Raw genomic sequence first — 15,336 nt, 5'->3', positions numbered from 1 at the left:
ATTCGACTGATCGACTAAAATTGAGATGCCATTGCCAAGCCCACGTTATGAAATCTGCTGGGCTTGGACTGAAATTTAACTCTCAAATGTTGCTCCTTAATTTGATCGTTTTTATTTCTTATGTTCTTCTAATTAAAAATTCAAACTCAATATCGTAATAAGATATAAATTTTATAAATTATGATACGTATATTTTATCATACTTGTCTTTTAGAAAAAGAATAATAATGTTGTGGCAAATAATATCAGAATAATCCTCAACAGTCTAATTTTACGTGGAACGCTCTTGCTCTTGCCTTTCCGTTCACTACTCTTCAATCCCCCCGACTTAGCCACCGGTTTTTGCTTTCTGCAGCAGCAGCAGCCTGTATCTGCAAGAATGGTGAGGGTCAACGTTCTGAACGATGCACTGAAGAGCGTACGATGCGGAGAAGAGGGGAAAACGTCGGGTCATGATCAGGCCTTCCTTTAAAGTGATCATCGAGTTCCTTTTGGTCATGCAGAAGCATGGTTACATCGGAGAGTTTGAGTACGTGATGATCGTTGTTGAACTGAACGGAAGGCTTAACAAGTGCAGGGTCATCAGTCTTCGTTTCGACATAGGAGTGAAGGAGATTGAGGGTTGGACTGCTAGGTCACTTCCTTCTAGACAGGACGAAGATATAGTTCCACATCAAAAGAAGAAGAGAAATCATAGAGTTTATAAACGCTAACGATGTAATCTTATTAAACGTATCTTTTGATTAGAGGATAATGATTCGAAATTATTAGTAATTTAGTTAAAATTATTAATAAATATTAATAAAATTTAAAATAATTTTCAATGGTCAATTGATTGCCACTAGTCAAAGTGAGATTAGTTTTCAATTTAACATAAATCACTATTTATTCATTATTTTTCCTAAATAAACCTAGAAAGTAGGGGTATATTCGGTTCTGTTCGGTTCGGTTTTTTATTAAAAATTGAATCGAATCGAAATAAACGAGTTTTTAGAATTTAAACCGAAACCGAATGGTTAAAAAACCCAATTATGTGAAATCGATTTTTTCGGTTCGGTTCGGTTTTTGTAAAGGTTCGATTTTTTCGGTTTGGTTTATCGGCTTTTCAATGAAAAATTCACTTGAAACTATAAATTTTAAAAAAATTGTTTATTCGATTCAAATATGGAACAAATGGGTTCCATATGAAAAACCCGAATCGAACCGAATCAAGAGAATTGAGACTTTAAACCAATTCGAAAATCGAATCGTATAAGATCAAACCGGACCAAACCGAATCTTTTTTCTCGATTCATGTCGATTTTTTGGTTTTTTCAGTTTCATTGCTCAATCCTACTAGAGAGAGAGAGAGAGAGAGAGTAGAGAATGAACACAATAAGATTAGAACAGATAATCAAAACCACAAGAAGCTATTCTTAGGCAGTTGGTAACTTGGCATAGAAAGCCCACCATATTATTCCTTGTTTATTATACTCAATTTCCATTATTCTTTCTTCTCCTTCTTCTTCTTCTTCTTCCAATTAAAAATATAAAATAAAAATTAAATCTTTAAACGCCATATATACTAATTTCTCCCCAATGAAAAATTCATATCAACAAATTAAATTCTTAAAGCACTGAGTAACAAAAACAAAAGCTAATCTTTTTTTCTCTCTCTTCAATCCTCCATCAAAGGTTAGTGAAACTCTTCCTCAAATTTGATGATTTTAAGTAATCACTTTATTTTTATTGTATATTTCTAATTATGAACAACTTCAGTTTTTGTTTGATTTACTGCTCTCTGTCCTTTTTCTTTTGAAATTGTTGTTATTTTTTCTTCTGTTTGGCTACTGAGAAAATGGTGGATACGTAGGCCGAAAGGCAGAAAGGCGATTAAATGTGTGATTATTGATTTTTTTATTGTTCTTAATTCCGAGTTTAAAGGTAGAAAGAGTTTGAACTTAGCAGATCACTTTAAAATTTTCCGGATATTCTGATTTCTTTTTTCCTGCATTTTCTTGCGTACCGAACAGACTCCTGACTGTTTTGTTTGTGTATCTACTTTAAACTAATTTTACAAGTATGAATAACGCTCGCATTAGATCTTTTTGTTGTTCTTTTCGATTAAAAAGTTTTCCCCCTAATTCAAATCATGAATAACGTTCGCTAGGATATTTTGACTGTATTCGTATGTTTTATTTAGTGTTTAATTTGTTTTATGAATTAATCATCTCATTTGTCAACGTCTTCTGCTGTCAAATAGGGATCATGAGATTCAAGAAAGGGACCACAGTAGAGGTCTTGAGCAGAAAAGAGGTGCCATCGGGCTCCTGGCATTGTGCTGAAATAATCAGTGGCAATGGCCACGACTACAAAGTTAGATATGAAGGTTATTCCGATGCGACTAACAAGACAATCATGGAGAAGGTATCTAGGAAAGCTATTAGACCTTGTCCTCCTGCACCAGCAGTGTCATATAATTGGGTTCCTGGTGATATTATTGAGGTTTTTGACAACTTTTCTTGGAAGATGGCAACGGTTTTAGCGATTTTGGAGAAAAAGTACATTTTGGTTAGGTTGCTTGGATCATCTCTGGAGTTTAAGGTCAGTAAATTTGATGCTCGCGTGAGACAATCATGGCAAGACAATGAATGGGTTGTGATTGGAAAGGTACTTCCTATCTTAATCTATATTCCTCCTGCTTTTGAAAATTTTAAGTTTTCAAAGCGATTTCAGCATTCACTTTTTCCCAGTTAAACGAATTTATGTTATACAAGGTTTATATATACTTATGTCCATCTTTAGTTTCCAAATGTATTTCATGTTTTTGTAAGTTGGGGTTAGCTTGAATATTCTCATTTATCTAACCTAAATGGCATCCCTTCACTCGGACAATAACCCTTCTTGATCTTAGTACTATCTATTATTTCTATTATGTGATGTCATATGTTTGGTTCTTGTTCCACAAGCCAAGATATTCATTTATGTTATTAATGTCTACATGCAGGGTTTTGGCAGTTGTGAAGATGTGAAACACGGTGAAAATTCCACTCTTAGACACAACCAAAATTCTAGCTCCCAATTTCAAAATACCATTAGAAGGACAAATAGGCATGTGAAGAATGAATGCGGTCGTGTTAACACAAAGGTTAATTACCAGGATTCTGTTATTGCTTCCTCAAGAACTCTTAAGAGAGGATGCTACTCTCAGGTTGAAGCTCATGCTGCTGGTGGACAGAAGCTTAGAGCAGTTGAGAGAAATGAAAGATTGTACCGACTGGTTGTTCCAAATCCATTTATTCTTGAACAGGTAGATGCTGTTGCTTTCCCAAGAGATATGTTAGGTGAAACATACATACATGCCTCTCTTAACGGCAGAACTGGGTTGTCTGAAGTGCATGGAGTCAAGAGAAGACCAAATGGAGCTGTTGGATGTTATTTTGCTGAGCATTTAGAAACGAATGATGCTGATAGTGTTACATGCTCTGTTGGTAGCTGTAGTGTGAGTAGTATCGATTTCTATAGGTTACCTCATTGTGTTTCTACAGGTCCTATTGAAGTTGTTGATGGTGAATGTAGTGATGCTGAATCTTTTTGTACAAGGGGAGACAAGGAAGGAAATTGTCTCCTTCCTAGGAAGGAAGAACTGGCTGCCAAGATCCATAGGATAGAGTTACATGCCTATCGTTGCATTTTGGAGGCCTTGCATGCATCAGGGACTTTAAGTTGGGAACAAGAAACTTTAGTGACAAATCTTCGTCTTTCACTTCATATATCTAATGATGAGCACTTGATGGAGCTAAGAAACTTAGTTTCCGCTGATAGCAGCATTCCTATAAGATAACATGGAGTGTCTGTGTCCCCCCCCCCCACTTTTGTTTCTTCCCTTAGAATTAGGCTTGGATAAATAATGACACTGGTGGCTACCTCAATTGTATCAAGCTTGATGAAATATGCTATTAATTTTCCTCGTTTGCGTATAGAGCATATAGTGATATATTTTGAAATGAAAGTAACACAACAGAAACCGTTAAATGTTTCTGAAATAAACATTTTGTATCAGTTCTTCCCTCTCTTCTTCTCTCCCTCATTTGTACATTTATATTAGCAAAACAGAACTTTGAGAAATAGCATATCGGGAATTTTCCAACAATTGAGCAGATATCATGAATGCATTTTTCTGTTTGTTCTCTTGTGTATATTTCTTGCTTTTGTTAGATGCACAACTGATTTATTTATGCTTTTATTGATATTTGAGTTGATTAATATTAAGGAAATATGTGTCAAGCTTTCATTTTGATGGGAATGTTCTCAGGGTATAATACTTTGTTTAAAGCATAATGATTCTCAAGTTGAGGTAATTATTGATGCTTCCCCCTGTATTTTCCAGGGCAAAAGAAGGAGGCTAGACACCTTCCTTCCAAATGCCTGAACTCTGAAGATGAGTTCTGGGTTTGGCACCTTTCTCTTGCTTTTCAACAGTGGGCCAATTTTTGTCGAGGGAGTTATTTTGAGGCACTAATTTCATTAGTATGTGGCTCGCTGGATGCTTCTATTTCAAGTCTTATGTGAGCCCTAGATATCTGTGTTCCTGAAAGATATAAGATCAGAATCTTGTGGGTGCCATGGGATGACCTGATATCTGGAATTCTCCAAAAGGTTTTCTTTTGGACCTTTATATAAGCTTCTCAATGTAGTGTGACATTTCTGCTGGGCCATGCATGTTTCACTTTGCTGCAAAGTAATCATGATGAGATCTTTGCTTCTCATGCTTTCTGTATTTTCATTGCATAATTTAACCTTTTTTTTTTCTTGTTGATAATGGATGGACTGAAATTTTGAACAGGATTGGACCGATTGGTAATGATCTTGCAAAGAGCAAGCATAAGATAATAATTGAAAATACATATTTTTGTCAATTTGGGAAGTATTTCACATAAACAATGGTCACATGGCATCTCTTTGTTCAAGCCACTTGGATGGCTGTAAAATAGAACTGTTATTAGCTAATCTGTGAAGGTGCTCCTTATGTGCAGTTTTTGCCTGTTAAGCCTGAGTCTGCTTTTGGATTTCTCGAAACAACGGTAGAAGATACCATGCTTGCTCTCCGATAAGATCTTCATCAGGCACAACTGAAATCTGTATTTTTACTCAAGATGCTGCCACTATTACATATACTAGAGTTATTTGTTTCACAAGCGAATAAGCATGTTGTCTGCTCATTAACATACACAAAGAAAATTATTCCTTTTTACCATGGAAATTGTTTACAAGGAGTTTCTCATCAAAAGTCATCATTTTGCTTATAGTGATGATGATGTCGTCTTACCCTAATAAAACTACTTACAATTGATACAATCTGTAGGGTATTTAGCATTCAAAATTTCTGTTCATTGTTCATCTTGCCATGGAGGATTATTCATAAGCTGAATCGTATGCGTTCTGCTTGTATCAGTGCAGAACATTGCTTGTATTTGAAACATATACGGACACCTTTTTCTAGTTGGGGATCCATTTCAGTTGCATGCAGATATGCAGTTAGAGTTGGAAGAAAATCTCGAAATCAAGGGAGATTGCGAGAAATTGATTCTAGATGCTGCTGCAGATGGAGTTATCTGGCAAAGCTCTGGGAATTTTTAAATATGCTGATACTTGGAACCGATGGAGGAACAAATTACTAAAGTTTCCTTGGAATAAGTTGATTTGTTCGTATGTGTGTACCAAATATTTCTTTGATAGCCTGGTTAGCAATCTTGGAATAATTCAGGGCAATACGCTACTTGTACCAAATATATAAAAGCATTACACAGTTTTAAAAATGGAAATAGAAGAAGATTTAGCCTTCACTTGTGCAACAGTCCATTGCACCTCCTTATCCCATTCTCCCACACTGCACCGAACACCACACATGGAGAACAGTCTTCCGAATGTCAACCGAGAAGGTGCACTCAAGAAAATATGATTTCTTGACTCTTCCTCATCCATGCAAAGCACACAAAACCCATCCACAGCAACTCCAATCCGGTATAACCTATACTTAGTAGCCAGTCGGTCCGACACAGCCAACCAAGAAATAATAGCATGCCTTGGCGCATGCAAAGGAAACCACACCAGTTTCTGCCATGAGACTTTGGCTTTTGCAACGCGCGTGTCAAACCAGATCCTCCTAGTCGAGACGCGACTACTAGTAGTGGAGACAAACAAGGGCCTAGCTACCTCACGAAAAGAAACAAACCTTCTTTAGGCTCCGGCTAATCCAATTGATCTTAGGCTCAAAACTCCATAAATCAGCCCCTTTGGTAACGTACGATCTCACCCAAGCCACCCACAATGAGCCATCATTTGCAAGGAGTTTCCTGAGCAATTGGAGCAAGCAAGCTCGATTCCATCCAGCCAGATCCTCGAGTCCTAGCCCCCCCCCCCTAGCAGGTTAGTCTGCTCCCACCCAAAAAAAACCTCATACAAATCTACTCAATTCTCTTCACAACAGCCTTCGAGATGATTAGTTGTCGAGACCTGAAAATAACAGTTCTAAAAATCACAGATTGTATTGACTGTATGTAGCCTACCAACATAACTTCACTTCAAGTTCGACCAATGGTCAACCTTCCTTCGTGTTAGACTCTAAAAGATTATGACAGTCTCTCTCGGATAATTTTCTGGTTACCAACGGAACTGCCAAATATCTAATAGTAAGTTTTTCAATCTTAAATCCGTATTTTTATTTAATTCGTTTCTGAAACACTATGGAATCATTAATATAATGACAGTCATCCGTTCCTCAATTATTTATCATTGAACGTATGTTGAGCAGTTAATGGTTTCGATAAACTTTCTTAAAAGATCTAGATTTAAACTCACCCACACATACAAAGTATTATTATTATTTTAATAACATATATGTAAACTACGCTCATTTAAATTCGGATCACTTAGAAAGAACAAAATTATCATATCAAACAACATATATTCACTGTTTAAATTTATTATATGTATATTTAAATTTTAAGTTGTTTTCGATTCTCATACATATAACCAGATGAAAACAATTATATGATTCTCCCTTTATATAATTTTTTATTGTTTTTTTTTATTTATTATCCTCGTTTCTTTCATTTTAATTTTAAATTATGTAAACATTCAAATTTCTTTCGAAATTCCTGTCATATCAACGTAGGTATGTCCTACAAAAAATGACTTTTATAAAAAACAATCTACATGGCACACTTTATTAAAAAGATGTTATTTTCTTAAATAAACTTCTTTTAGTATCATTTACTTAAATAAATATTAAATAAGTATCACTCCCATAAATTTATCTCGGGTTTCATTTTGGAATTCCCATAAGTTTAGTTGCCTTTCATCACTGAATAATTCTCAAATAAATGCTAATACACTCTGAAAATAATAATAATTAAAAGTAATTAAAAAACTGAGACATTATTTCCTTTTTTTTATTATTATTGAATAATAATATTATTTCCTTTTTTATGAATTGCACATTATTTGCAGCCTGTTAATCAAAAAAAGGTTTTCGAAAAGTTGAATTTATGGAGTTCAAAATCCAGAATCGAGGAAATTCTAGGGTTTAAACTTTAATATATCGAGTGACTGTAATGATAAAAGAAAATATTATCCTTCCTAAACATCTTGAACTCGAATAGTTATGTCATTGTTGTGTCTATAGGGAGTGTACATTTGTCAATTAGTTAATAAAATTTTAAATATATACCATCTTACAATCACTTTAAACTATATCAATCATCGCAATGGTTAGTAATTAGTAAACTATAACATGTATTTAACAAGCATGATGGGATTTCAAATAAAGAACATACAAAGTTGGGTACAAAACAGAAGCCTAGATGGTGTTTAGATAAAGGAGGGTTGTCGATTTATTTCCCGTCGACTTGGGGCTCATCATGTCCTCGGCTTTCGCTTTTGATCCCAGTTCACATCAACTTGCAAAATGAGGGTAAGTGGAAATTCCAATATTCTTCTCAAGAATCTCATATCGCATATGGATGGCAAAATCCATAACACCGACAATAAACAGAAAGTCGGAAACAAAATCCACCATAACAACAATTATATTCGAAAATTTGTAGCTAAAACTACAAATGCCCCGTGTCCTCAAACGACCTCACAAACCATCCCCTATTTCTTCCCGTTTAATAATGAAAAATATTAAAATGACAACACAAATCCAACCGAGCTGAAAATAGAAAAAGCAGCACAAGAACTGAAATCCTCTCTTCTACTCAAATGCATCGTCGTCGTCGTCTGGAAGAGGCTGACTGGCTGCCGCTGCAAGCTCAGCCTCGTGCCTACAACAAACCAATCAATCAAAACACAAATTAATAAATGCCTCCTAATCCACAGGTAACATTGAAGATAAAACCAAAAAACAAGTATTGTGAGGATTATCATACTGTTGCTGGGCAGCCAAGTCGATATGAACTTCAGGAGGAGCAAGAGCAGGAGACTCAACAAAATGAAGATTAGGGTCACTGAAATCATCAAAATTAGGCATCAATCAAGGCATCTGCATTAAAACATTAATTATGCAACAAAGGCAATTTCATATTACCCGGCAAGCTTCCTGGCAAGGTATAAGAAAGGCTTCTCAAAATTATAGTTGCTCTTGGCTGAAATTTCATAGTATTGCAGGTTCTTCTTCCTGTGGAATGTGACCTGCTTTGCCTTGACCTGCCTGTTCTTTACATCGACCTTGTTACCGCAGAGAACAATAGGAATGTTCTCACACACCCTGTGCATTAGCAGAACAAAATTGTTACATAAAGCTGTTACAAAAACCATAAAGAGGTGAAGATTGCCAATCATAACTCACCTGCAAAGATCACGATGCCATGTAGGAACATTCTTGTAGGTCAACCGGGCAGTAACATCAAACATAATAATGGCACATTGCCCATGGATGCTGCAACACATGATTAAAAAAATTGTAAGAAAACCACTACAACGCAATAGCTTTAACATAGGCTCATCAAAACAATAAAAGCCATGAAAAGTTCAGGAATAAGCCAATCGATAAAGAGAACTAAACGTGCACATCAAAACCCTAGCTAAAAATAAGAACGTCATAAAGTTTATACAATAACAATAAAAGGACATTCATCTGGGCTCTGGCATTACTCAATTAATCAAAAAACCGCAAGTCATAAAATGACTTACTAGTAACCATCTCTGAGACCACCAAACTTCTCTTGCCCAGCAGTATCCCAGCAATAAAACCGGATTTTCCCACAGTTAGTGAAGAAGTCCAACGGGTGAACCTCCACTCCAATGGTTGCTGCACATTCAAAAATGATAAAACGTCCAAGTAAACATCTATATCAAGGCACTCAATTTGCTCAAACAGTACCAAAACCAAAACCAATACCAATGTTCTTAAAACACTTACGCTCGTATTTCTTTTCAAACTCTCCAGTTAGATGCCTCTTCACAAAAGTGGTCTTTCCTGCACCCAACACATCAAGTTTAAGCAATTCCAAAACAATGCGTCCACTTATTTAAAATTAATAAGCTTAGATTTTATAACTAAATGAAAAGCTGAAGACTAAAAACATATATGCAAGAGTAAACAAGCATATTTATCACAGTGTTATAATGTACACAGATCAATAACCATGGAAATGAAAAAGTATAATAATACTTTATTTTCACTTAATATATCTTTTTAATTCAAAATCTACATCAATTAGCATCAAATAATACCAGTTCGACCTTCCAACCAGTTAACCGTACCAAATAAAACCTTGTAAATCGAATCTACGAGCAAAGTAAAATGAAATTACCAGTTCCTCCATCGCCGACTATGACGAGCTTGAAGCTCGGATAATCAACAGTTTGCTGATTGGGCAACGCCTGCACAATGAATCAACAACGAAAAAGGAAAATCAGGATCTATCTCGAAACTAAAACCATAGATTATAGATAAGATATTGAAACAACAAAAGATACAAGCAAAAATTTAGAGAGATATCGAAGATTTCACCATTAAGCAACAAAGAGAGGAGAAATGAATCTGCAAATCTTGCGTTTATTTGGAAAAATCAGGGGATCGGAGCGCGAGTGAATTGGGAGACGGCGATAGCCAAGGGTTTTATAAGAGTGAGGGCTTTTGTGGAGTCTTAAAGCTCTTTGGTCTTAGGCCCCGACTTTAAATTGACGCAACTCTCTGTGCCGTTGGATTAGACTAATCTTCACCATTTTCTTCTATCATCTAAATCCTCTCCGCCGTCCGATTATTTCCCTCTGGGGTCCACTTTTATTATGACGCGCTAATGCCTTCTTTTGGATTTTGATTTTCAAGGGAGTGGACGGTAATTTGGTAAATATCATCTTGGGCATTTTAGAAAAAAAAACGTATGTCATTTTGGATTTTAATTTCAAAGCAAATTCAAACTCCTTTTATTACTATTTTCCCCATCTCAGTTATTATTTCTATGTAATTGAAAAAAACATTAAATAATTTAAAAAAGTTATTGGTAATTTTTTATAATCATTGATATTAATTTATTATTTAATTAATTCATATTAAATATTTTAAAAACATATTATGAAAACCAAGGTTAAAAGGGCTCAAGCCTGAGTTTACATTTTCAATCAGCTTTATTGCAGTTAAATTATTAGTTTATATTCACATAAGCTCAATGCGGAGCTACAGCCTAGTGAGGGTGGGCATGTACCAACTTGAAATTCAATTTTTTTTATTAGTTATTTTGATGATGGTACTTATCTTGAAATTTTTTGTACCCACTCTAAAATTTGAGTTTTCTTTGATTAATTACTTATCTTCTTTGACGGTACCCACCCTAAAATTTTACTTGTACCTATCCTATTTAAAATTTAATGTTATTACCATATGTGTGTTCCCGGTAAAAAATATTATAGATCCGCCACTCATCTCAATACCCAATGATGAAGCTAGTTTTAGGCCTTCAAATATACTCCATAGTTCCGTCTGCAATGCATTCGTAATTTCACTAGGTTTGCAAAAGCCAGCGAGCCAATTACCTTCACCGATCATTGCTGGTGATACCTCCAACCGAGCCATAATTGGTGGAGGCTGAGACTGCAGCAGCCGTGTTGAGACAACACCAACGCGGAGAGACTTTTGCCACTAGAATGTCATTGGTACATTCGGTGTCGAGATAGAGCTAACTTCCTTGCAACCATGAAAGTGCTTGGCCTAGTGTACTTTGCGAGCAAAGACAGAATCAAGGGGGGCGTGCAGTATCAAGTACCAATTCATCCCCACTTTTCAAAGTCTGTCAAGTCAAAGAAGTGAAGAGGAGATTCCATTGGATGTTAAAATCAGTCAGCATCATATAACCGGTGGAGAGGCAGTCATGAAGATGTAAAGAATTCAGCCGCAAGAGAGGGTGGAAGGACGTGTAGCCATGTACCACGGGTTATAGGATAATCCCGAAGCATATGGAGCATCGCTTCTTCATGCAAATCAGAGTTCGACTAAGAAGGGTCGTCGGAAAGCGATCTCTTAAATCGTTCGAGGTTTGTCATGAGCTAACCATAAGAATAGGCGGATACGTCGAGGGAGGTGAAGATGCCTTATTTTCTTTCATATGGGGTCTTTCTCGTCCCAATTAGGTTTGATGAGGGAGGCGTAAGCAGTGCAAATGCTTAACTGATTTTGCGGAATCCAACGCCTAAGTCATTGGTCGTTTGCATCGACATTGTTTGGAGGTATTTAGGCAATGCTATTATATTATAAAGGAGGTAAATTACATGTTAGTACTACAATTATTATTTTTATTCTATTTTAGTTATCTAACTAGTTTTTTTTCCCAATATCATACTTAAATTTTATATTTTGATCACTTATTGTTAAAAATTTATTATAACTACTGATGTAATGACATTTTTATTTTTCAATGATGGCATGTCAGTATCACCATTAATTTTTTTTAATAAAGTACGTAAATAGTCTCCTAACTATAGCGTGTTGCTTTATTGAGTACCCGACTATTTAAAGTTATAAAATGATCCTACAACTATATGGTGTTGCTTTGTTTAATCCATCGATTATTAAAAGTTACAAAATGGTCATTGAACTATTCATATGTTCCAAATTCATCCTTATTCGGTAAAAATTGAAGGTCATTTGAACTGGATAATAACATGCTAATTGAGATATGGTATTCTTTTGAATTTTGAAGATCATATTTTACTATTTTTAACATATTTCAGTCAGCAAATTAAAGTCCAACTCATACTATCGTTAATTTTTTAACTAAAAATGACAAATTTGAAACATATGAATAGTTTGGTGATTATTTGTAACTTTTAATAGTCAGAGATTTTACAAAACAACACACAAATTTAAAACATATGAATAGTCGGTGATTATTTTGTAACTTTTAATAGTCAGATGATTTGATAAAATAACACCCCGGGAACTATTTGTATACTTTATCTTTATTTTTTAAAGACGTGCCTAAATTAAATATTAGATCTAATTTTAAAAAAATTGTGTGACCTTACCAGAATAAAAAGTTAATTAAAAGAGTAGTTTACCCAATTAATTTATAGAGAAATTAGAGAAACGATTTATGCATGAATATTTTATGTATAAAATTGAAAAAATTATATGATATGAAAGAATTAGATATATTTTATATATCAAGCAGACAATAAATGACAAATATATTAATAGCCCTGAAACAGCCTATCGAACGGTGGGCGGAAAAAAAAGGTCAGGCAAGAATTACTGTATGCTATTCGATCTTTTCATCTGGATCACGGCTAAGCTCGCCATCTTCACTTCCCGCTGAACGTATCTCTGCCCCCAAACCTCTCTAAGTAATTTATTCAAGCTCATCCATGGCCATCCCTTCTGATAACTCTAATTCGTAAGTGCTTTCAATAATTCTACATTTTCCATATATTTTGTTGGCTATTTCTCGACGATAATTCGTTTCTTTAATTCTCGCAATAGATTCTTAAATATTCTATTTCAATACGTATTCGCAGGGAAGTTGTTTATAGGAGGCAAAACAAAGGGCCCCCTTTCAAGTTCCTAGTCCCTTTAGTCTATGCCCCTGTTCTCCCTTTAAGTAAGTATAGTATCTCTCCAATTTCCCCCCGTTAGGGTGATTTTGATCTCTGCGTTTCGTTTCTCAGATGTTAATATTATATGGGGGTTTTTTTTTCATTTTTCAGTTCGACTTTCTTTGAGGAAGAACCCGGTTTTAAGGGACCGGCTGTTTACTATCGTGTTGGCTGGGGCTTTTGTTCACGGTTCTTATTTAGTGTATCCTTATTCTATCAATCTTATTTTGTTTTACTTACTATACCTGATTGTTGATTCTGTTCTTTTTTCCTTTGAATCATTCGTGCTTAAATTATTGAGATATGCTACTGCGTATTCTTTTGCGTGATTAAATTATTGTGTGGATATTTGGGTTAAGTGTTTAAATTGTTCTCTTGTGTATTGGCTAAATTGGTGATTGGTGCAAGTCATATAACACAGTAGCATTTGTGGATGTTAATAATGCATTGGTAAATGTTGCACCTAGATGTAGGATGACCGGGCTTAGTCTAATAGTTTTGAGTTAGTCGAGCTAATGAGTCATGTTTTATAACTCAAACTTTATTTGAAATTTTTTGAGTTGAGTCGAGTTGATCAAGTTTATGTTTAAATTTGATTGTAAATATTTATAATGTTATGGTATTAATTGATTTCAATTTAAATGACTTTAATCATATATGATATACATATATATTTCTTCATATGCGATTACATATATTATGCAGGATTGATGGAGTCGACTTGAACTTGAAAATCAATCCATTCATTACTAAAAATTTCGATTTATTCGAGTCTTTTTATATCTCAAACTTTATTTGAAATTTTTTTGAGCGAGTTTATGAAATTACGAGTTGACTCGAGTTTTCTATCTAGATGTTTGGCCCAACAACACTAGGTGTTTGCATGATTGCATCTTCCAGTTTTAAATGGTTGGCTTTGACATGTCATTCAATGATTTATATATGCAACATATTTGCAATAGGAGGTCCTTTGCTTTGAACGATACATGAGTCTGCACAATGCATGACGCTGTTGTTGCCCCTGAAAGATTGGTACATTCGATTGTAAGGAATTGATGGATGCATATAAGCAAGATTAAGTTTTTTTTTTTGGATTCTTTTTGCTTTGAATTAAAACCTCGGTGCATTGGTTTCTGAAATGTTTTAAACTGAAAAATGGTTTTTTGTAAGCTCTAAGTAATCCAACCTTTTCAGTTGTTAAGAATGCCATTTCTTATGGTTATACAAAGGAATCATGTTTTTGGCCGAGTCTATAGGGGTTAGATGCGTATGAAGAGGTAATAGGAGATTATATTTTTTTTTCACTTGTAGTAATGAAAATAACCACAGGTAATCTAAATGGTAAGATTCATACCTTATATTTATTCTGTCAGCTAAAATCATACTGTATAATCAAATAAACGACAATTTGTTCTACGATAGTAACATTTTTTATGTATATTCCAATTATTTGTTCTTCTCTACTTAATATCCCAGAATCAAATACTATGTTGTTTTGGTAATCATGCTTCTCTCTCTCTCTCTCTCTCTCTCTCTCTCTCTATATATATATATATATATATATATATATATATATATATATATATATATATATATATATATATATGTTTCTACTAGTCATTAGAAACACTTATTGTAGACATCTTCTTGTCAGTATGTTCCTCGTTCTCTTTTTTTCCTCTTCTGCTTTATTTTCCTTAATAAGTTTTCAGGGCTGATCTATATGATGCTGAGAGCAAGTGAACATGCAGAGAGTTTGGCTTGAGGAACTGGTTTTTATCTCTTTAATAATTTTCTTTTATGGCACAGAACAAGTTGAATAGTGTATTCTTCTCATTCCCTCTATTGAGGAATGATAATTGTATCTCGCAGTTATAATTCATTTCGGGAATTAATTTCGATTTTGAAGAGAAATAAGATAGGGTGAGCTCTGCTTCTTGTTAAACTTGTGTGATCGATGTGCAGGTCACGTATACACATTCAGAGTTGTTAAGTTTTGATGTTCTATAGTAAAACAAAGCCATCCATACATTATGCATACTGATCTGCATCGTTGTCAAGTATTTATTTTGTATAGTAAGAACGAAATTTTTGGGGTTCGGCTTTGTTGATTTGGAGGAAACGAAACGGGAATCAAGTGGCTGGGTTAGTTGTGTGTTGGACCACAGCCCTTTGGCATGATTCTTGTTCTTTTTCAGCAGTTCTTTCACATGTTTGGAAAATTTTGCGACTTCTTGGATTTTGTTTTTTTCTTAAGAGAAA

The 15,336-nt window shown here is 34.7% G+C and overlaps 3 protein-coding genes across 5 annotated transcripts; 2 read left to right on the top strand and 1 right to left on the bottom strand.

Annotated features, from left to right (window-relative positions):
• Window positions 1–1,532: 1,532 nt before the first annotated feature.
• LOC120156658 lies at window positions 1,533–4,005 on the top strand. Of its 2 annotated transcripts, none has more exons than XM_039167954.1 (3): window positions 1,533–1,674; window positions 2,243–2,649; window positions 2,987–4,005. In XM_039167954.1, the coding sequence occupies exons 2-3, from the start codon at window positions 2,248–2,250 to the stop codon at window positions 3,821–3,823; spliced, it is 1,239 nt and encodes a 412-aa protein (XP_039023885.1). In that variant the 5' UTR covers window positions 1,533–1,674; window positions 2,243–2,247; the 3' UTR covers window positions 3,824–4,005. The 2 variants fall into 2 exon arrangements, with proteins under 2 accessions (XP_039023885.1, XP_039023883.1); XM_039167952.1 differs by having other exon boundaries at window positions 2,235–2,649; window positions 2,987–4,004.
• Window positions 4,006–7,779: 3,774 nt separating this feature from the next.
• LOC120156586 (GTP-binding nuclear protein Ran-3) lies at window positions 7,780–10,198 on the bottom strand. Of its 2 annotated transcripts, none has more exons than XM_039167886.1 (8): window positions 9,998–10,198; window positions 9,798–9,852; window positions 9,404–9,460; window positions 9,175–9,292; window positions 8,831–8,920; window positions 8,570–8,749; window positions 8,412–8,489; window positions 7,780–8,306 (listed from the first exon to the last, which is right to left on the bottom strand). In XM_039167886.1, exons 1-8 carry the CDS (start codon window positions 9,998–10,000, stop codon window positions 8,237–8,239), a joined length of 651 nt encoding a protein of 216 aa, XP_039023817.1. In that variant the 5' UTR covers window positions 10,001–10,198; the 3' UTR covers window positions 7,780–8,236. The 2 variants fall into 2 exon arrangements, with proteins under 2 accessions (XP_039023817.1, XP_039023816.1); XM_039167885.1 differs by having other exon boundaries at window positions 9,798–9,867; window positions 9,998–10,197.
• A 2,527-nt stretch (window positions 10,199–12,725) lies between these two features.
• LOC120156589 lies at window positions 12,726–15,015 on the top strand. The gene is made up of 4 exons (XM_039167888.1): window positions 12,726–12,875; window positions 12,997–13,079; window positions 13,186–13,276; window positions 14,787–15,015. The coding sequence occupies exons 1-4, from the start codon at window positions 12,847–12,849 to the stop codon at window positions 14,815–14,817; spliced, it is 234 nt and encodes a 77-aa protein (XP_039023819.1). The 5' UTR covers window positions 12,726–12,846; the 3' UTR covers window positions 14,818–15,015.
• Window positions 15,016–15,336: the final 321 nt, after the last annotated feature.

The sequence above is a fragment of the Hibiscus syriacus genome, unplaced genomic scaffold, assembly GCF_006381635.1.
Source record: "Hibiscus syriacus cultivar Baekdansim isolate YM2019G1 unplaced genomic scaffold, ASM638163v2 tig00111234_pilon, whole genome shotgun sequence".
In the NCBI taxonomy this organism is placed as follows: Eukaryota; Viridiplantae; Streptophyta; class Magnoliopsida; order Malvales; family Malvaceae; genus Hibiscus; species Hibiscus syriacus.
The sequence above is the reverse complement of the archived record's forward strand: the minus strand, read 5'-3'. Positions and strand labels throughout refer to the sequence as shown.